This window comes from Trifolium pratense, linkage group LG7 (assembly GCF_020283565.1).
Source record: "Trifolium pratense cultivar HEN17-A07 linkage group LG7, ARS_RC_1.1, whole genome shotgun sequence".
Classification (NCBI taxonomy): domain Eukaryota; kingdom Viridiplantae; phylum Streptophyta; class Magnoliopsida; order Fabales; family Fabaceae; genus Trifolium; species Trifolium pratense.
This window is the reverse complement of record NC_060065.1, coordinates 47941957-47964237: the sequence shown is the minus strand read 5'-3', so window position 1 is coordinate 47964237 and position 22281 is coordinate 47941957. Positions and strand designations below refer to the sequence as shown.

Sequence of the window (22281 nt, the reverse complement as noted above, 5' to 3'; positions counted from 1 at the left end):
CCCCCATACAAGACACACACGAGGCTGCAATTAGCTAAAATTAAGATACAAGACTTTAAATATCATCCCAACATATTTATTAAAAAGAATGTAAAGTAAGTTTAACATTACAAAAACATCATTTGTATAGTACATGAAAATTAGTTTAAAACAAGACTCTCAATAATGTTTAAACTTATTTTTGATATATTATTATTCCTTAGACAGTGATTTTATTTTTCAAGCTGAAATTATCCCTTTATCAAAATGATTTCTCTTCACCCCGAGAGAAAAATAGGCCAGAAGGACTATCATAGTACAATAGCGCCAATCTCACGATAGGTTCAGCGCCTTCATCAGATGTTAGGACACCATTACCATGATTCATATCTGTTTTGACATAACCAGGGGATATTGCGTTTATAGAAAAGGAAGGGTACTTCTTAGCAAGAACTCTTGTGTAGGCATTAAGAGCAACTTTTGAAACGATATATCCAGAATTAGATATGGGCCAACCTTTGGTTTCATGTGAACCCTCCTTATAATCATTTAGAAATTCACTCAAAATTTCATCAATCTTTTCTTCAGTGAGATTTTCAACACCACTTAGTACTCCTTTAGGTCGTCCGTTTGGCATAACCTATGGAAAAAATTTCCAAAAGAATAAGCATCATAATATTTTCAATTTCTTATTTTCACTAACCTATACCTATATATAAAAGTATACTTAAAATAAAAATACAAGTATACTTACTTAGTTTTAGTATAGTACTTTTTTTCCAATTATTTTATTCATTTAAACTAATATATTAACAATTTTATTTTTAATAAAAAAAAAACAATTTTATATTTTTTATAATGCTATTTAAATCTTTAATTAAAGATCAATTAATTTTATGACAATAGGAACTCTTAGAATTGAGAGTTTTCGGCCTAACTCATCCTTACAAAGCCGTGTTGTAAGGATGAGTTAGGTCCAAAACTCTCAATTCCAACATGGTATCAGACCCTATCGTTTCGGGCCACCCACCATTTATATCCACGCACCAAGCCTAATAGTGTTGGGAGTGAGGGGGCATTCCCACATTGATTAAAGATAAGGTCTGACTATAGTTTATGAAGAGTGACATTCCTCACTTTACAAATCGGTTTTGTGGGGATGAGTTGGCCCAACTCTCAATTCTAACAGGAACAATATCATGAACTATGAAGAAGTTTATTATGATATTATTTATCAAAATTATTTGACCGTTAATTTGTTAGGTATTTCAAGTAAGTTGAGTCATTGGATAGAAAAGTGGATGTTGAAAACTTTATAAGTGAAAGGATCCATGAACCTAATATCTTAAGGTTTTCGGGGTAAGATGTGGTGTCACACTTACTTATTTAGTTGTACAAAGTTATGCACAATAGAAAAGAGGAGAAACCAACACATTAGCGGTTGTTTGTCTCTCTGCGAAGCTAGTAAATATAAAATTCAACTTTTTATTTTATTTTGTTTTCATAGAGAACTTAATAAAAGACAAAGTTAAGTTATACTTTTATTACTATCAATAAGAACACAAAAACAAATTGCAAGCAAAAATAATTAAGTTTACTTTTGAGAGCTACAAAAGAGGGAAACAAAGATGTTGGTATATTATACCTGCAACCTTCCCAGAGATGAAGAAACATTGACAATTTTTGGCAAGTTTGAACACTGAAGAAGAGGAATAAGAGCTCTCGTTAATTCCTTAGTTCCAAAATAGTTAGTTCTTAGGCTTTTTTCAACTAATGCGTAGTTTTCAGAGTATATTTTCCCCCAATCAACAAGGCCAGGATCTACCTGCACAACACAAACCAATAAATTCATATTTTATGTTAATGTGGGATATAATATATACTTCAACACATTAATCAACATTAGTTCATGACAATAGGAATTGGGTTGGAATTACCCTAAATTTGATTTTAAATTAAAGATTCTAAGCTTTTGAGATTTTAAATAAAGACAATAAAATCAAAGGATGGATGCAATCATACCACAACACCAAGAGCAGCCAAAGCCTCACCATCCACATTTGCTCCTACAATTGCTGCATTATTTACCTATAGACAGTTTTTAAATTCAAGTGAAACAAACTATAACACACAAGACTTTAAGGATAAGGATTTTGTAACTTTTGAGACAAAGGTTGAGTGACTTTTGAATTATGTACTATACATGTTCTAACAATCAAATTTCAAAATGGTTGTTATTTTCATTTTAATTTTTTATATTTCAAATTTTATTTTATGCTTTTTTTAGTAAATTAGCTTAGTGGCTAAAATTGCACATTTAAAATAAAGAATTAAGGTGTCCGAAGTTTAAATCTAAACTCTTAAATATATAATACAATGTTCTTATTAACTGAATTAAGTTTAGGAGAACCAATTTTATTATATTTTCTTTAATATAAAATAAAAAGGTAATTTTACTATACGAGTAAGTTTATATAAGATGGTGGCACATGGGTAGTCATCAGTCATGTGGAATAGTAGTTTATTAAGAGTTTTGTGTCTTCGAAAAAGGAAGGAGGAATCCATTAATAAAATAAATATTTTATTTAATAATCTATCCGTCTTACCTGAGCAATCATCTCATTTATAATTTATTTGCAATTAAATCGAAACATTGTTACCAGCATAATGTGGCACAAGTAATAGATACTTGAGTTCTTTAACCATTTGGTCCTGGATTTCGACCCTTGCAACTGCTATTAAAAAGAGGCTAGAATCACTTAATGCCAGAATTGACACTCGAATCAATTTAAACGGTCTACTAGGTCAGATATTGATGGTGAAAAAAAAAACATAATTGAAGGGAAATTAAAGAGTATATTAGAAGGTCTCCGGTAAATAGTACACCAAAGAGGATTTATGATTAGGGTGTTCATGGATGCGGGTCAATCCGCGAACCCGCCAACCCGATCCAACCCAACACATTATCTATCCGAACCCGTTCATTTGCGGGTAGAATCCGGCTCAATCCACCATACCCACAAACAATTGGTTCAGGTATTGGATTTGAGTTTTTGAACCCGTCTACTCGTGTACCCAACCCAGTCATAGAAATGATGTGTTTTTTGGAAATTTGCTACTCTTATTTAGTTTAGTGTTATGATTAAGGATGAATTTTTATTTGAACTTAAAATGAGGGTGTTTTATTCAATTTAGGTATTACAAATGCGTCACAATTGTGTTAAATTGTATTGTAGGTTTTTTAGAAGTTTTTAAAAAATGTATTTTTTTCTATCAAAAAATTATTTTAAATTTTATGAACAACCCACAAACCCAACCCAATCCCGTTAATAACCGGGTTGGTTCGGTTCGGATTTGATAGTGAAAGTACGGGTTTGATGATGAACCCAACCCATTGAATATTGAACAGGTTGGATAACGGATTAGATCCGGCCCAACCCGTGTACACCCCTATCCCGCAAACCCAACCCAATCCCGTTAATTATGATCCCGTCTCACAATGACAACTCATTTGATCATTTTGTACAATTTTAAAGAAAATATAAATATATATATATATATATATATATATATATATATATATATATATATATATATATATATATATATATAATTTTGCTAAAGTACTCCAATTAAGTACTATTTCTGTAAATATTAATTGGTTTTTTTTTAAAAAGGTAAATATTAATTGCTAATTTTGTATTTGTTAAAAAGTATCACATTAATTGTGAGAAGAGTTGACTTGAATATATATTTATAAGTGAGTTCAATGTCCTTATAAGCCAATTTTGTAAGGATGAGTTATGATCAATATAAAAACTTAAGAGTATTGAACTTTTACATATGAATTAGTTTTGTTTTGATAAAAAAGAAAAAGAAGAAGATACAATTTAGCTAGTTTCCATTTTTCTTTTTCCTTCTCCTTGTTAATCTTATAACTCTTTTTTTTTTTACATAGAGAATACTCTCATGTTTCTTATAACTCTAACTTCCATAGTAGCAGAAAAAAAAAATTTCCTTAGTTGATGATAAGATTAGCTTAAATAAAAATTTTAAAAAATACAAAAGACAAAGAATTGTCTTACCAAGATGTCAAGTTTACCAAACTGGGTTGTGATGAATTTTGCAAATGATGCAATACTTGCAGAATCTGTGACATCCAATTGATGAAAAACTACATTGCCAGGAAGTCCAAGCTCTTTCAATTTCTTAACAGCTTCAAGACCCCTCTTCTCATCCCTTGCTGCTAACACCACTTTGATTCCATTAGAACCCAATTGCTTGCATATTGCGAATCCAACTCCCCTATTTGCTCCTGTCACCACCGCAAGCCTAGAAACCAATCAAATAAGTTGTTTCAAAATATGAATTATGAAACTTGTGGGTCATTAATTGAAAGCAGATTAGTCGAAGAGAGTGAAGCAAAAAAATTTTGGGTTACCTTTGTCTTGCTTCTGCCATTGGTCTATGAATAAAAGTTGGTCTAAAATGGGTGTTTTTTGGTACTTATTATATCTCCTTGTCTTTAGATTATATATATATATATATATATATATATATATATATATATATATATATATATATATATAGTAGAAGTAGATAGAAGTATAGATAGATTACTGTAGAAGTAAAAATATACTTAGATAAATGAGGCATAAAATATGCCAAAGTATATAAGTCATAAATATTAGAACACCTAAATACAAGCACAAACAGAATTTTGACACACAATACACCTAACATCCACTACAAGGCTTTCCCCTAGAGCACTTTATACACACCATGACTACTCCACCTGATTAATAGCTGAATGCAGAACATAACTGTGGATTGAAGCACAGAAATTCCATACACAGGCTAAAACTTGCAGAAAGGAATTACTCAAATGAAGCCTGGCTTGGGCAAAGTAAAATGAAGCGAAATTCAAACCTCATACTTTTGGCATGACCACACTCGTGATACACTTCATGAACACACCATGACCACATGAAGACACAACAGAACCTACTGTCATAATAACTATTTAAAATTAAAAGAAAATTATGATTTATATGAAACCAAATCCATCGAAGGAAATAAACCTGAAAACCAGAACAGGTATTGAGAGTGTTATATATAATTCCTAACTAAGTACAAAGTATCATGACATTGACTACAAATATTAAATTAAACTAAAAAATAATAATATGATATCCTATAATCTAAACTAAAACCAAGTAGCCAACTGTGAGATATCATCTCCTGCATCATGAATCTTGTGATGTGATCTTGTTGAAAGTTGTTATTGTGCTTCAGGTAACATATCCTACAGCATACAGTTGTAAGAATAATATTGTTAGGATCAAAATAATAATTATATAGCATTGCCAACAAAACAATACTTAATATCAATCCTCTTAATCAGCCATACTAGAAGCTTTTAACTTGGAATTTGAAAGTTGACCATTGATGATATCACACCTAATAGACATTGGTATGTCGCTGAATCAACTTAACATGGTAAAATGAAAAAAAATCAAATTAATTGCACACTTGTAACATGTATTTTTAAGATACCTTCTGTGTTTTAAACTTGGACATTTAGGCTTGTTGTGGCCTTTTTCCTTGCAATAACCACAACTGAATGAACCTTTTTTTGAACAATTCCAAACTGCCTTTCATTCGCAAAGTGCGTGGACGACCTTTTGATGCTGCAAGTAGAGGATCACGCAAATTTATGGTCTGGTTGTTGGAGGCATTAGGCATACCTTCAAATGTCGAATTAACAAACTTTTCAGTTGATTCTTTAAGATCCAATAGATCAAGTTCTGTGATCGCCTTTCGCAAAGCTTTGAATGACAATATCATGATGTTTTTCGATCGTGAACCTCTTTCATATACTTGAAGAGACTCAACCATAATACTATTAAACAATGAAGTACTTGAAGCTCTGTTGCAGCCTTGCTGAAGGTCTTCAATTGCAAATCCTTTAATGTTTTCTTTCTTAGCATTTATACTCCATCGAATTTCTCTCACTTTCAATTTTCCAACCAAAGAGTTCCTTCAGGCTCAAATTAAGGTTAATGTCATTGCATGGATTGGGTATTGCCCCCACAAGCATAATTACTTACAACAAATCATTTGGATGTCTGTCACAGGCTTGAAATCTTTGAATGCTGGCTGTAATTCGTACCATTGGCTTGTCAATTAGCTTCCTTGTTGGTGGGTGACAATCCTCTTGTGGCTAATGAACTAAAACACCGGACAACACCAGAATTGATTAATTGCAACACTCAACATTGAAATGACATCCTGTAAACAAATATACCACCCACTATGAAAGGAGAAAATAATATAGTGTTTCCAAACATAGAAAACAAGAATTTCGAAGTAACAACTTTCAGGATTTTCCATTGGAGGAAGCAATGAGATGGGTTACATCCACACTTTAAACGTAAACAAACTTATTTCAATACCTACAAATACAATGATCAAATGCAAAGAATATGGCGTGCAAAAAGTCTAATGAAAAAAGCTAAGGGTCTATCAGGGTAAAAAGTAAAAACAACTTTTTATTGCTTAATTGTTTTTTGTATAAAGCTTTCAAAAACAGAAGAAAATGTGACATTTTTCAATTAAAACTGAAAGTCGGAATGGAAAATAAACTGACCCTAAATTTCTTGAAAATGAAAAACAATAACTAGTCTTCTCACAAAAATCTCAATCAAAGAAGAGTTTTCGGAATAGAATTAACAACATAATCTTACGCCGTGCATAAGTAGTAGATCATCCCCCATGTATTGCTACAAGCCACCACAAACGCTGAGTTGTATCTCGTGACATCCTTCTTGATCTTCATGAATAAAATAAAGTGGATACAAATTAAAGAATAAACCAGAAACTGTATATATACAGATATTCATATCACATACAAAAGGCAAGCAGATAAGTCAAATAAGTTTAAACACGCGATGATTATGTTGGTCAACATGCACTTTTATCTCAACAAAAGATAATGTGATGCATTCTTTAACGGCAGTGATTAAACAACGCACCAATTGTCCAATTCCTACAACAAAATAAAATCATTCTAGGTATAGAATGGGGGGAACCTCAATCAAATAATACCTGTCAAATTATCTCCAACAGTTTCAGACAATGAATCCAAATGAGGTTGATACCCTTCATCTCTCATCAATCTGGTTAACAACCTTAACTCTAACCGTATTTCATCAATTTGCGGGTGCATATTGTCTCCAACAACAAACACATGAACCAAACTTTTTAACTCAATCCAGCTACAGCCAGGTTCTTTCTTCACCCCTCTAGCTTTCATCATCCTCCTGACACGCTCTACATCTTCGAACTCCCCTAAGGCTGTATATATACTTGATAACAATACATAAGCAGATGATTCTGGTGACCCTAGTTCCATCAGTTTCTCTCCAGCATAAATTCCGAGTTCATAGTTACGATGGTTCTTGCAAGCTCCTAATAATATGCGCCACAAACACAGACCATGATCAACCGTTGCAGATTCAATGAACTCTTTAGCTTCATTGAGCTTACCTGCACGGCTCAAGATGTCAACCATACAAGCGTAATGCTCAACCATCGGAGCAATGTTAAACTGATCAAACATCATCTTGAAATAACCCCGGCCTTTGTCCACTAGTCCCATATGACTACAAGCAGAGAGAAGATTCACAAACGTGACTGGATCAGGCTTTATTCCCTCCAATAACATCTCCTCAAACAGCTTCAAGGCATTGTTACCATGACCATTTTGAGAAAGTCCAGATATCATTGCATTCCATGAAATTACATCTCTGGTAGGCATCCTCCAAAAAATAAGGTACCCATCATCCAAACTTCCACACTTTGCATACATGGCAGAAAGAGCACTCCCAACCGGAACTTCCAACTTGAAACCATACTTGATGATCCGAGCATGCATTTGCTTTCCCTGATCTAAAGCAGCTAGACTGGAACAAGCTTTTAGGACACTTGCCATTGTTAGTTCATTAGGGATAACTCTCTCCATTTGCATTTTCCCATACAGATTTAGAGCACCTTCATAATCCCCATTTTGTACATAACCTGTTATGATAGAAGTCCAAAGAACAACATCAGGTTGTTGTATACACTCAAAACCCTTACGAGCATCGGCTAAGCTACCACATTTTGCATACATATCCACCAAAGCTGACAAAACATACAATTGCAATCCAAACCCCGACTTGAAAGCAAAACCATGCAATTGTTTCCCTTCTACAACAGCACAAAGGTCACTGCAAGCATTGATCGCCCCAACTAAAGTAAACTCTGAAGGCAGTGCTCCAGAAGAATGCATACTATTAAACAATTTCAAAGCTTTATCAGAGTCTCCACTCTGTGCATAACCAGTAACCATAGCTGACCAAGTAATAGAATTCTTATCCCCCGAAAATTCAAAAGTCCGAACCGCATCATCAAGACTACCACATTTAGCATACATTGTCACAAGAGCATTAGCAACAGAGACAATCAAAAGCAACCCATTTTTAATAGCAAGTGAATGAACCTGCCTACCAGTGCACACAAACACATCACTGGTCAATCCACTAAGAACACTAGTGAAAGCAAACTCATTCTCAATCTCTTCCTCCCTACGCATAAGTTCAAAAACCTCAACCGCCTTGTCAGCAAGGTCACAAGAAGCATACCCAGAAATCATAGTAGCCCAAGAAACCGTATTTCTATTAGGCATTCTATCAAACAGCTTATGAGCATCGAAAACAAAACCCGTTTTACAATACATATTTAAAAGCGAACTCCCAACATAAACATCACCGGCGCAGCCAACTTTAACAGCAATAGAATGAGCTTGTCTTCCAGCAAATACATCAGAAAGATTAGAAGCAGCAGAGACAACACCAACGAGAGTATGAGCATTAGGAACCACATTGTTAACCCGCATCATACGACGAAAAAGGTTTATAGCAAATGAATAAGATGAAGCTGAATGGTGTTTTGAGAAAGCATTGATGAGAGAGTTCCATGAAACAACGTCTTTTTGGTTATCGTCTATAGAATCAAAGAGAACAAAAGCGTGTGATAAGTAACCAGATTTTGCGTAGAGATTGAAGAGAGTGTTTGCAACGTAAATGGAAGAAAGTGAACCGTTTTTGAGAATGCGAGCGTGAAAGGTTCGACCTTTGAGGATGTCTTTGTTTTGTGTACAGTGAATGAGGTCTTGCAACAGTTGACGATGTTGCGGAGGAAATATTGTTGGAAGCATTGTTCATATACGATGAGATGAAGGAGAATGGGTGTGGAAAGCTTTATTCTAGAAATATTTCATCACTAATTTAAATATATAAAAAAAAATATTTAAATTTAAATAATTAAACTAATAATTTATTAAAAAAATATTAAATTAATAATGCAACATAATTTAAATTTAAATAGCATCAAAAATAAAAATTAAATCTAATTTTAAATAGATATTATTGTCCATTTTAGTAATTATATTTTCAAAATTAATTTTGATCCAAACTATCCGAACAACATAATTTATTTTTGATTTAGGGCCTCTATTTGTTTTAGATTTAAAAAAATGGATTTTTTCTTTGTATTTTTTAAAATAGATTTTCTAAAGCCGTTTTTCAAAATATTACAACTTTTTTTATATTTGTTTTTTTTAAATTTAAACACTAATTTTGACAACTTATAACTTAAACACACATTATTGAAGATCAAAACATAGTCAAGATCACAATTTTTTTCAAAAAGTTGTATTTGATTGTTAGGCTATGTGCAACTGCAACAAATATAAATTATTCATTGTTGATTATGGTAAAAAAAACACCAATTTTTGAGTTTTAGTTAGTTAAATGCGTTTCAATATGAGTTTCTTGTTTCGATTTGTGCCTTTGACAATTGATGCTTATGATGTTTTATACTTGTCAATATTAGTATAGAGCGACTTTATCAGATAGTGTACATTCATAATTGATTAAAAAAAGTGTGCTTAGACAGGTTTGAGAATGCACTAACACAATTCATTCACATTAAAGTATAGATTCTATTTGTTATCTAAGAAACTACTTCCTGCTAAATTTTACTGGTTTAGTTATAATTTTTACTACTAGTTTACTGGTTTTTTCCTGTAACAATTCTATGCAATCTATTGATTTCTTTCATTGTACCAATTTTATAGATGTATGGCTGAAATGTTTATATTTGTAGTTTTCAATTTTACTTCTTGCGTTCGAATAGGAAGGCATATGAACATGAAGTTGGTAATAAGAAGGCATATGCACAGCTGCAATTTGAACTTGCAATTTTCGAATAGGAAGGCATATGCACAGCTGCAATTTGAACCTGCAATTTTCCTTCAACGCTTAATGCGTTCTGGACCTCACCAATTCTATATGGTGCTAAAAAGCTGCTGTTGCAGATGAACTGCAGCTGTGCTGATCGTTTGATATGCCAATTTTGTAATGAATGAGCCATCAGTTGTGAAACTCGAAGCCAAAATGCTATTTCCCAAGCTAGCGAAGGAGGAAGCATACCTATTAAGCTCTGATACACACTAACTTGTTTCCACAAGTGAACATAGATAGGCTATAGAATGCACTAACATAGTTCACAAGTTCACTTACATTGAAGTACAGATTCTATTTTTTTATCTAAGAAATTACTTCCAGCGCTGGTTTAGTTATATTGAGTATTGACAGTGATGTTCTCTCTGTGGGGCTCAACGAGCTTGCCTTTTGTACATTCAATCTGTGTAGTACCTCCCCCGAAGCACTTAGCAGACAAATATCTGAATCCTGGGGCCTGTTAAGAACCTCCCAGCAGCTGCAACTCTGAGTGATCTCTTTGATGCAGACACAAAAAAGTGGAAAAGGTCATCGCTTCATAGTTCATGCTTTCAACCTATTTGAGGCTAATCATATTACTAGGATCCAACTCGCACATAGACTTCCTAAAGACAAACTCAATTGGCATTGGGAAAAGGATGTGATCTACTCGGTGAGGTCAGCATATCAGCTTATGACATAGAACAATTCAAAACATCTGCCAAGCTCATCATCCTCGACCAACAACAAGCCGTGGTGAGAAATTTGGAAAATCCTAGTCTCCAACAAAATCCGCAACTTTCTTTGGAGACTTGTAGAATATCCTCCTAATTCGTGATAACCTTGGTATGAAAGGTATTGCATTGGATCTAATGTGCATAGATTGTAATGTTCATATTGAAAGTTCGGAACACTTGTTTATGCAGTGTCATGCATCCTTGTTTGCTAACTTGTGGTGATATTTATGCCTCTCAACTCTTAAAATTGATTTTTGAACATATGTTTTTTCTGCCACTGGACATAGCAGAAAACTTCCACCTATTTCATCTATGAGGGTGCTTTTGTGCTTTGTTAAGGACTAATTGCTTAATGTTCTTTGTTGCAAAGAGATATTTCCATTTGATTTTATAATTGAATTTGATACTTAAAGTTGCAGGATTTCTTTTTTCAAAAAAAAAAAAAAAAAGTTGCAGGATTCCAAATCATTCATATATTTCCATTGTTTTGTTGTTTTTGAAAAGTGAGGAATCTATTATCTAGGAATATCTATTTAAAAAATATAAATTTTTAAATAAATCTTAAAAATGAGATAAAGAGGCGGGGCTAAACTGCAAACAAATATGCGACACAGTTAAAAAAAAATTAAACAATCAATATTTGATATTTATATTAAATTTTCAATGTTGCAAGTTTTTTTTTTAGTTTTCTAAAGTGCGCTAACAGAACGCCAACATATTTGTCATATTGATTTTCTTGTATGTTAATAGAATAAATATTTGTCATTCTTTTAAATGCATGCCAAGTCAGCAAACTATCTGATTCGGCATGATGAGACTTTCCAACCGTCTGTCTCACGTGTATTCTTTTTTAAGAATATGCATGTTGTGATATGCATTTCATTCACACCCTATGAGAATTTTATAATTTGAGTGTTGACAATTAGAGACGGAGATATGGGCTAGCCGCCTCATTTAACCCGTTTCGCACTTTAAAGAAGTCGGGATAGTGCGTCAGCAAATTAAAACAGGTAATGATAAATTGACCTGAGTGAGTCTGATCCGCATTAACTCACGGATTAAACGGTTGATCTGTGTACTATTACAAAATATAATAAAAAAATCACTTTTAAAAAAACTAAAATATTGATATTATAAAAGTTCTTTTATAAAAGCTTTAAAAAAACTGCTATTGTTAATAATTTTATTTCATAACAAATAAATTATAAGTAACAAATAAAAAGATAGTTTGTGACATTTTTATGTGTTTATTTATCTTCTCTATGCAAGTAATGCAACCAAAATTAAATTGTAAGTAACAACAACATAAAAAGCAACACATTTTTGTTGTCTTTTTTATATTTAAGGTTTAGAATTTTTCTTAGAGAAAGACTTACTAAGAATTTGGACATGGGCTAAATTATAAACTTTGTCTAATATGAAAAACTTCACTAAATCTTCATTGTGCATAAGTCTTGAATATTATTACAAGTATAAATTTTGAATCCAACGATAGATTTTGTAAAATTTATATTCATTATAATAATATTCACGACTTGTGCACTTGAAAGACTTGGTGAACTATTTCACCATAGACTTAGCCTAAATTGTAGTTTATAAAGAAAATGTGATTAATTATATATAAAAGAAGACGGGTTAAACAGGCCAATCTGCAAACTCGCGGATTTAATCCGCATAATATACGATTTCAACGATTCAATTCATATGGACAAGAATATAAATGGATAAAAAAATTGTCTTAAATTTGCATGGACTGCGGGTTAAACACAGATCGGCCCGCGGTCATTGGGCGTATAAGAACCAAAAGGAATCTAAATTGATTTTAAAGGAATCTAAATTGCATTAGTGGGATCAATAGGAAAAAAAATCCAAATGACGAAAATCATAAGGTCGCCAAATTATAAGAATAAAAAATATAAATTAATCAATTTGCTTTAAAATTTGAAATAAATGTAATTTTTAAAATAAAATAATTTTATAAAATAAATTATTGTATTTTTTTTTACAAATAATTATTGTATTAAAAAAAGGCTCATATTAGTTGTTTTAGGCATCTATAATTGTTGCTTCAAAAAAAGGCATCTATAATTGTTGGACCTTAGCCCCTTGAACGAACGCTCAAATCTAACTAGTGTCGTGAGTTCAAAATGGTTTCTTTCATTTTTGCACTTATGTGCAAAGAGACAAAGCAAAAATGGACAACAGGAAAGAATAGATCAAGAGTAATAAGACTGAGAAAATAATTTATATTTATTTAAGAAGGAGAAAATAATTGATGTTGATAATATTGTCGTCTAAATTTAGAAAGGAAAATGCTAGAATTTATAATTTGTCAAAAAAAATAGTGGAAGTTATAATATTTTATGTGGTTAGTTAGATGTTATAATATTATTCCCACATGACATGGATGACAACAAAACTCATCTTTACTACATGAAAACTAGAAAATAATGGATCATATGATACATATCGAATCAAGTTATAGTTTTTGTAAAAATAATCTTTAACATATCTATGACCACTGAAATTAATTAAAAATAAGTTAAATTAAATTTCTATTTTTGAAATATAAGTTAAATTACATTATTTTTAGTCTCTTATGTTTATTTTAAATTTTATGTTTTCCCAAGAGCTTAAAAAGAATGGGAGAATAAGCAATAAGGCCCAATTTTGTGTGATAGTGCATAGACATAGTCGTGGATGAGACTGGAGGAAAGAGACGACTTTTTTTTTCACACATTTTTAACATGATTTTTTTTTTAGAGTAAATTACACTCATCTCTTATGTTATAATCTAAATTTTAGTTTATTTTATCATAAATAAATATTTTTGTGATAATAATTAACTTTAAGCCACTATTTTATGTCAAAAACTATAAGTCATCTCTATCAAAAAAAAAAAAAACTTTAAGTCATCATTTAAGAAATTAATTTTCCTTTCTTTAAAATTTTTATTATTAATTTTATTCTTTTAGATTATAAGATTTAATATAAATATTTTTTAATCAACTTTAGTAATTTATCAGATATTTGTATTTTATTTTGTATAATTTTATAATTTATAACAACATTTAACATTACTATGTGAGGAAAAATTAATAATGAAAATATATTCATTAGAAGTTTGATTATAATAAAATACTCCCTCCGTCCTATATTATAAGCAAAAAAAAAATAAAAAAAAATTATTTTTTCTTGTCCCAAATTATAAGCAAAAAAATCAACTTTTACCATTTTTAATATTTACTTTTACTTATTCTCATAAAATTAAATGCAAATTGCAATTAATTTACTCTCTCTCTCTCTCTTCTTTTGCATCTTCCAATGAAACTTATTTCAAGGAAAACAAAAAAAGTCATAATTCAAATTATCACATTTTATTTTTCTTAATAAGTGTGAATTATTTTTTTTCTTATATTATGGGATGGAGGGAGAAGAGTTTTAATAAAGGAGGGAAATGTATTTCTTAATATAGGGGAATCAAATTCAAGATTCTTTTCTCTAATATATTTTGTATAAGAAGGGAGGGGGGATTGAGAGTGTGTATATTTAACATAAAAAGTTATGGCAGTATAATTTAAACACCTCTTAAAAAAGGGAAGTGTAATTTACAAATTTTTTTTATCTAGTTGTCTAATAATGATTAGACTCCCACAATATAAACGTAGAGAAATAGAGAATGTAGAGTACGAGCTTAGCTACCTTTATGAGACAATTTTTTTTTTTTTTTTGTGAGCATAAATTGACTATCTTTGTGCGAAACTGCAGAGATTAATTATTCGAGCTATGCACGACCTAAATGGATGACAAACTCTTTAGAAGAGTTTTAACACTGTTGTATGCCGAAGTTAGAGATCAAACTCAGAACTTTGGTTAAGCTAGAAAGACTCGTATCATCTCATTTAAGTGCTTGTAAAGTAATTTTAAATTAACCATATACTTGCTTATAAAAAAAATAAAAATTAACCATATACTTTTGTAAAAAAAATAAATAAACCATATACACGATTGAATTTGCTACTATATTTTGCATATGAATTTTTTACATATCATTTGTAAGATTGTAAGGATAAAAATGTAAATTAATTATAAAATACCTCTTCTTCTCTCCTAAACCAAACATATATACAATTAAAATCTCTCACCTCCTCTCCCTTCTTTAGAACCAAACATGTATATAATTAAAATGTATTCCCCCACTTCCCCTCCGTTCCGTTGAACCAAACAGACCCGATAAACATTTTTGTTTTCCCTCGCTCTAACCCAATAAAATACCTTTTAAATATTTGAATCCTTCTCACCTTATGGCGCCATCACACTTGACAGTGAGTGCTTCAAGGATCTTTGTCTAAGTTGCAGGCCCAAGCCCATCGAACCAACACCACTTGCGTTGTTTATTACGTTTTTGCCCTTTTTATGCTTTTTTCATTGTTCTTGCTTCTGGGCCAAGTAACTTCACTTTTCCAGGTATTTTCTTGTTTTTGGGCTTCAATTTCTATTAAAACTACCCTAAATTACTACTAAAAACATCATATAATTGAATGTCATCAATATGAGAATGCAGATTGGTTGGTTGAAGTATAGTCAAAATCAACACCATTTCCTTTTCCAGAAGCAGCAAGATCAGGAGTTCCAGACATAGTGTTTTTCAGGATCTTTTGTTGTTTCACTTGTTAGGTGATAGTAACAGACCAGAGCGCTATATGTCAATTGAAGGTGGAAAAACACAAGAAGGAAGGTTGAATTGTGTTTTAGTGTTTTAAAAACTTTTTCGATAAGGAGGAGTAAAACAGCGGATAAAACTAAAACACAGAGTAAAGAGATAGAGAGGTGAAATGAACACAGAGATTTTATACTAGTTTCTATCACAAAACGAGAGTAATTCAGTCCTCTTGCACTTCCAAAAGAGGTTCACTAAAATAAATCACAAAGATTACAACCTCTTGCTCAAGTTATCACTAACAAGAGACTTCTTACTCAAATGCTCAAGTCTTTTTAAATTATTGGTTTTAATTTAATTTGAAATGGCTAGAACCGAAAGTATGCAAAATATTATAATATTGAGTTTTTTTTTTTTTTTTTTAAGAAGCTAAATTAAACAAACAACCCTCTCCACACAAACACCATAATCTACCACTAATTTATCAATAAACATATGGTCTTTTTTCAAAAAAAATTAACAATTATTACATTATAGAGTCTCAAAATTTTAAAATTAGATGTTGTTATACACTCAGCGCATGATATGGCCTGCGAGGCACCTAATTGCCTGTAGTGTAGGGGCTCTTCTGCCCATAGCTTAGCCGTAGCAGACAAATTAACTTCTTTAAAGTTATCTTTGCATGGTTTTAACTTTAACTGGTTTGCTATTTTACCTTCAGCTTGCTTCCAGGATTTATAAGCAAAAGTTGAATCTAAAAAGTAGTTTTTGTTTATACTAAATAAGATCGAAGAGAGTACATTATCCGTAAGGTCTATCTCATCTCAATAGATATAACAATCGGACTCTCAAATTAACTGAACATTGTGAAACCCCGATACTCTAAAAATGGCGAAGTATCGTGTCTGATACGTACTCGATACCGATACTTATCTGATACTTTCTGATATACGTATCAGAAGTATCGGAAATTAATATTATTATTTAAAAAAAAAAAATATAATTGATAATACTTCTTCGATATGCTTATCGAAAAAATATCGGACAATTAATGTTATTTGATGATGGAAATAATGGAAAGACACTGATCGTACAATATAGGATAAATATCCGCAACTATAAGTCTGGACATGAGGTCAATAATTACCTGCAAATTTAATGGATATCGATACGGATATGAGCATCTAACCCTATAATTTGATGGACACATGCGTATTAATTGTTAGCGACGTAGGTGGAGCGCACCGCAGGTTAGGTGAACTTTTTTTAGATCAATTTGCAGAGCAAAATTTGTGCATGTTGTTTCAGAGGTTCAAAATCGTTAAAAATAATTTTCAGTCACCGAAGAGATTATTGGATTGAGTCGCGGGTCGATACGCTCTCTTTAAGACGTTTCGCGGCACTACCCAAAATTGTGCAAGACAGACGATCAACCACGAAGTCCCCAGGATAAAACAGCTCAGTTCTACTGATACCGATAAATATTGCACTGTAGATATCGGACAAGAATTACACCCTCAAATATGGTACTAAAACCATTGCGCTATGGTTTTAAATCCATTCTAATATGGTACTATGACCGTTCTAATATGGTACCGAGGCCATTCTTATATGGTAACTAAGACCATTCAAATCATAGGGAATATGATACTATGACCATTCTTAAATTTGAAGGAACTGTGATGCTAGATCACTCTTAAAACATAATAATAATATTAATAATACAAATACTAGTATTACTCACCACCAATAACTTTATGTATTCTATAAACAATTAGGAACAATGTAAACATTTCTGATTTGCATAATCAAATAAAGATGCAGTTATTCCTAACCGTTCATTCATTATCAAATGATCCATTTATGGTAAGCCTTTATTATAAATATCACAAGCCTTAGTGAGAAAATATTAACAGTATCGATCATTGTTAGAAAACAATGACTATCTTTTATATCAATGATACATAATGGATTACCTAGTTCAAATAGGTTCACATATATAAATGGGTACAAGATGATATTCATTACCTGAATTTAAAATCATGAATGATGCCCCTGTCAGCTATTCACAATCCAAACTAACCTTGACTTGAGGAAGACATCAAGAGATAGGAATATGATGGCAAGAATAATATATATCTATATATGGTGTAGCTTGTAGTACCCATTTTCTTCTTTTGAACACAGATTTTGGAGGTGATAAAGCTAGTGATGCGCAGCCACCAAAAATAGTGATATTATTAAGTAGGTTTATTTTCCTATACTCTTTTTTTTGACGGAATTTTCCCTATACTCTTTTATAGCTAGCAGCCATAATTTTATTTTTATTATTTTTTTAATTAAAAAAAACTTGTGCTCCTGCTTTTTCTCTAAATATATAACAAAACAAGACTAAGCCCTCAACTATACACGTGAGGGCATGGGCTTTGAAAAAGTCAAGTTTTAAGCAAAGTCTCATTCACAATAAAAATGTGCAAATTAATAAATGTGTGACTTAATATTTATTCTCAAAATACACACTGATATATAATATATACTAGTGTGCTCTAGTACCCGATGTGGGACTCAAACATTTTATTTTCAATTCACACATAATGTGTTCTTTGTTCCAACAAAAATTGTGGAAGCATCTTCTCTTCAATTTCTTGTGGTCCTGTCCTGTCAGTTTGTATGTCCTTTTTTTCTCTTTACCATTGCTCTCTCGAGATATTCATCCCTGGTCCCGTGACCAAAGAAAACAATTTGATCCCAACCAATCAGAATTTGAGAACAAAAAAACAAAGATAGAGAAATCAATGTCACTCTATATGATTAGTACCCGTAGTAGCTAGTCTATATTACGGACTAAATACAAAATATTCTCAATGAATTTAAAAAATAATTTTTATCTTATATTAAGAATCGGAGAGAATAATAAAATTCATTGAACAAATTGATATCCCACCATTTCGTCTTCAAAAATTTAGGGATGGACCATTTAACTTGAAATTTGAAAAAATGACATTGTAACTTTGACGTCAGGGTTGTCTCCCGTGTGATTTTAAGGGGAGAGTATTCTTGAGTGATTTTGTGGGAGGTGCCAACTTTTTATTTTAAGTTAGATTAAAAAAAAAGAAAAATATTGTATGTATAATATATTTAACGGTTGTTAATGTTTGTGTGTATATATAAAACCGTCTCAAAAACAAAAAATAAATCAAAAAATGAGTCACTAAGATTTGAACCTGTGACCTTGTTATTCACCACACTAGGTGTTTTTTTTTTTGACAAACCACCACACTAGATGTTAAAATCATGTTAATTGTTGTCTAATAAAGTATATATAGATATATGAGGGATGCAAATATCAATATAACATGTCAGTATACACCTAATATAGTGTATATAAAATATCTTAGGGGGTGTCGTGGCTCCTACCAGCCACACTAAAGATTTGCCCCTAAGAATATTTAGTGTGCATCAACACCTTTCATATTATTTTTAACAATTAAAGTTATAAGCAGTGAAAAATAATAGATGGACAAGATATCAATGGTGGATAATGTGATGGGAGAGGATCTCCTCCCATAACTTTGTGGTAAGGTTAATATTGATAATAAGTAATTACTCCAGTTTTAAATATAATAATTAAACAAAAAATTATTTTAAAATTTATTAAATAACTAATAAATTTGGTATATATGAATTTAATAATAAAATTAAAAAACTAGCTGATTTATGAATCATGGTTGACAAGACATACAAAAAATACAACGTAGACACCACATGTAATGCCACATGAACTCTTTTAATGACATGACAATATGTAATAAATGAAATTCAAAATCCACAATAGAGAAATCATGGTGTGACTCTAACCGTGCGTTTGATCTGCTAAAATATAAGGGACTGGATAGGACAACTTCTGTTGTACTGTGTTTGATTTTAAAATTGTTCCTGTTACTGGACAAATTGGAGGCTAAGGGACAGTACAAAACTTGAAATTCTTGTCCCCCACAGAACCACTGGACAACTTTTTGTCCTCAGCACAAGTTGTCTAAAATATCAAAATAACATTTTGTCCACCAAACATCGTACAACACAAAGTTTGTTCAATACCTTAAATATTTATCATGTGTTGTTCTATCTTGTACTGTCATGTACTGTTCTGTTCAGTATTTATGTTTTGCTGATCAAACGGACCATAAGCCTTTGTGGTATTGTTTGGTTTAGAATAATGAGAAGAGAAATAGAAGAGAGAGAAATGTTGGTTAATTTTAAAAGTACAAAAATGCCCATGTTTGTTTTTTATTCAAAAAAAATTATATTAAATATAAAAATTGTGTACTTGTGTTGAGGGAACGAGTAATTATGGAAAAGACAAATTACAAGCTCTTTCTTCCACGTTTCTTCGCACATGACATGAGAAGAGAAAGAATAAATGTGTGGGTACGTCCTGCCAACATCTTTCTTTCTCGCTTGTTTCTCTAGTGAACCAAATGGGAGAAATTTGATCTCTCAGCTCTTTTTCTCTTGCTTGTCAATCTCTCTTTGCTAAATCATCCAAAACAAACACATTGTGATACGTATGATAAAAAAACATATATAATTAATATTACACTAAATAAGCACAAGGAATCTCTCAAGAGCAAAGTATAAACAAGAATTCAATGGAAATAAGAACGAAAATCAACCCACCGCAATCCTTATACAAACATTTATTGGACAATCAAGAATTTAAGTCATAACAAAAATCTTTTTTTCTAACTTAATTTCAACTACCACCAAGTATTGATTTTGATATTGTAAGGCAATCTATTAGCTGAAAAATCTTTGTGGTTAAAAACTCTATTATTATGTTATTTCCAATAAACTAAACAGTCGCTAATTAGATGGCTTAAAGGCAACTCCTAGAAGATTGCAGAAATAATGTGCTCCACAATGTCAAAGCAATAACACTATCAGAAAGAACAAGGAACCCCTAACCAAGAGAGTACACCGCAAGCCGCACCATATACAAGACAATTCAAAAATAATTAGTGAATTGATTCAAATAATAATAATAATAATAATAATAATAATAATTAGTGATTAATATTCTCCAGTTATTACACCCTGCCGAGCATAAGATAGAATTATTACACTGAAATTAAAATGTAATAGCGAGGTAGAATTACTATAAGACAAAAAGATGAGTATTTTAAGTATTATTATAGGAGAGAAATTTTTACTACGTACTATTCAAGAGTGATTAATTTTTATTGAGGAATCTACGTAGCATATCATTATAGAGATATGTTATATCAACATCAAAAATCTAAATAAATATACGACATCGTATTCTTTTACTCATAACACGGTTATTGAAATATACAAAAAATATTTTAAAAAAGCTAAAAGCGTGCTTTTGTTGTATTTTTGTTAGAAAAATGTGTTTAAGTAACATTTCTTTCTTTATTATATGTGTTGTCTACTTCCAACTAAATTTTCTACTACCTAAGTGTTGGTGATCAACCTTGTGACCATTTAATTTGGCTAGCAACAACTTGGTGTTTATGGTGGATGAGAAATAATACTTTGTTTCGAGGGTGGTTGCTGATTTTTCTACGGTGATAGATCAAATTAAATTCATATCTTGGCTTTGGGTTTAGTGGTAGAGCGGGTGCAAAACTGGTCATCTGTGCTTTAATTGGAGTAATGAGCCTTTGTATTGTTTACAAAGTATTTGAGACTTTTTACCCTATTGTATTGTAAAGATTGAGTACTCCTTATACTCATTATTAATACAATATTTTACTTATAAAAAAAAACCATGTGACCGTTTACTCAAAATGTTCAAATTCTTATACCATGAATTAATTCGTTATTCGTAAGTTTTTTATAATTCACTTATTTTGCACATTAATTCTTTGTGTCTTACAGTCTACCCTCAATTTATGTGAGGGTAGAGAGAAAAACCATTTTATAAGGGAAAAAAACCCATTTTTTTTGTCCCAAATTATAAGAGAAAAAATCATTTTCAAGAATGTTTTTTTCCTTATTTTCATAAAATTAAATGCAAATTCCATTTAATTTCTTCTCTCTCTCATTTTCTCAATAACCAACAACCAATAAAAATTGTTTTTACATCTTCCTATGCAACTTATTCCAAGAAAAATCCACAAAAACATACTTCAAATTCTCATGTTTTACTTTTTCTTAATAAGTGTGATTTTTTTATTTTCCCTTATAATTTGGGATGGAGGGTGCTTTTTTTGTATCCCTAACTAGTGCCCCGGGGGCACTAATTAGCATGACCCTATATTAATTGTACGTAATTTTAATAATTTCTACAAAACCCCACTTTCTACCACATAAAGTTAAAATTGATATTAAAGGCACCATAATAACTTAGTACGTACTTCGTTCATCCCAAAGTAATTTTAATAATTTCTACAAAACCCCACTTTCTGCCACATAAAGTTAAAATTGATATTAAAGGCACCATAATAACTTAGTACGTACTTCGTTCATCCCAAATTATAACGGAAAAATTTCATTTTTTTGCGCCAAATTATAAAGGAAAAATCATTTTTAAGAATGTTTTTTTCCCCTAATCTCA

The 22281-nt window shown here is 31.3% G+C and overlaps 2 protein-coding genes across 3 annotated transcripts; both read right to left on the bottom strand.

The window, feature by feature from the left end:
• Window positions 1-65: 65 nt before the first annotated feature.
• LOC123898075 ((+)-neomenthol dehydrogenase-like) lies at window positions 66-4539 on the bottom strand. The gene is made up of 5 exons (XM_045948926.1): window positions 4421-4539; window positions 4065-4311; window positions 2002-2067; window positions 1625-1804; window positions 66-619 (listed from the first exon to the last, which is right to left on the bottom strand). Exons 1-5 carry the CDS (start codon window positions 4438-4440, stop codon window positions 242-244), a joined length of 891 nt encoding a protein of 296 aa, XP_045804882.1. The 5' UTR covers window positions 4441-4539; the 3' UTR covers window positions 66-241.
• A 62-nt stretch (window positions 4540-4601) lies between these two features.
• On the bottom strand, window positions 4602-9288 carry LOC123899345 (pentatricopeptide repeat-containing protein At2g33680). 2 transcript variants are annotated; one of them, XM_045950456.1, is made up of 4 exons: window positions 7087-9288; window positions 6726-6811; window positions 5536-6270; window positions 4602-5284 (listed from the first exon to the last, which is right to left on the bottom strand). In XM_045950456.1, the coding sequence occupies exons 1-2, from the start codon at window positions 9236-9238 to the stop codon at window positions 6762-6764; spliced, it is 2202 nt and encodes a 733-aa protein (XP_045806412.1). In that variant the 5' UTR covers window positions 9239-9288; the 3' UTR covers window positions 4602-5284; window positions 5536-6270; window positions 6726-6761. The 2 variants fall into 2 exon arrangements, with proteins under 2 accessions (XP_045806412.1, XP_045806413.1); XM_045950457.1 differs by having other exon boundaries at window positions 6716-6811; window positions 7087-9266.
• Window positions 9289-22281: the final 12993 nt, after the last annotated feature.

Bases quoted from the DNA above. Each gene is read 5' to 3' on its own strand.
- LOC123898075 (XM_045948926.1), bottom strand. From the start codon at position 4,440: ATGGCAGAAGCAAGACAAAG. The intron at 2,068-4,064 runs GTAAGACAATTC...AACTGTCTATAG, and splicing joins TTGGTAAACTTGACATCTTG to GTAAATAATGCAGCAATTGT. The intron at 1,805-2,001 runs GTATGATTGCAT...TGTGTTGTGCAG, and splicing joins TGGCTGCTCTTGGTGTTGTG to GTAGATCCTGGCCTTGTTGA.
- LOC123899345 (XM_045950456.1), bottom strand. From the start codon at position 9,238: ATGCTTCCAACAATATTTCCTCCGCAACATCGTCAACTGTTGCAAGAC. The intron at 6,812-7,086 runs GTATTATTTGAT...TTATTCATGAAG, and splicing joins TGTTGGAGATAATTTGACAG to ATCAAGAAGGATGTCACGAG.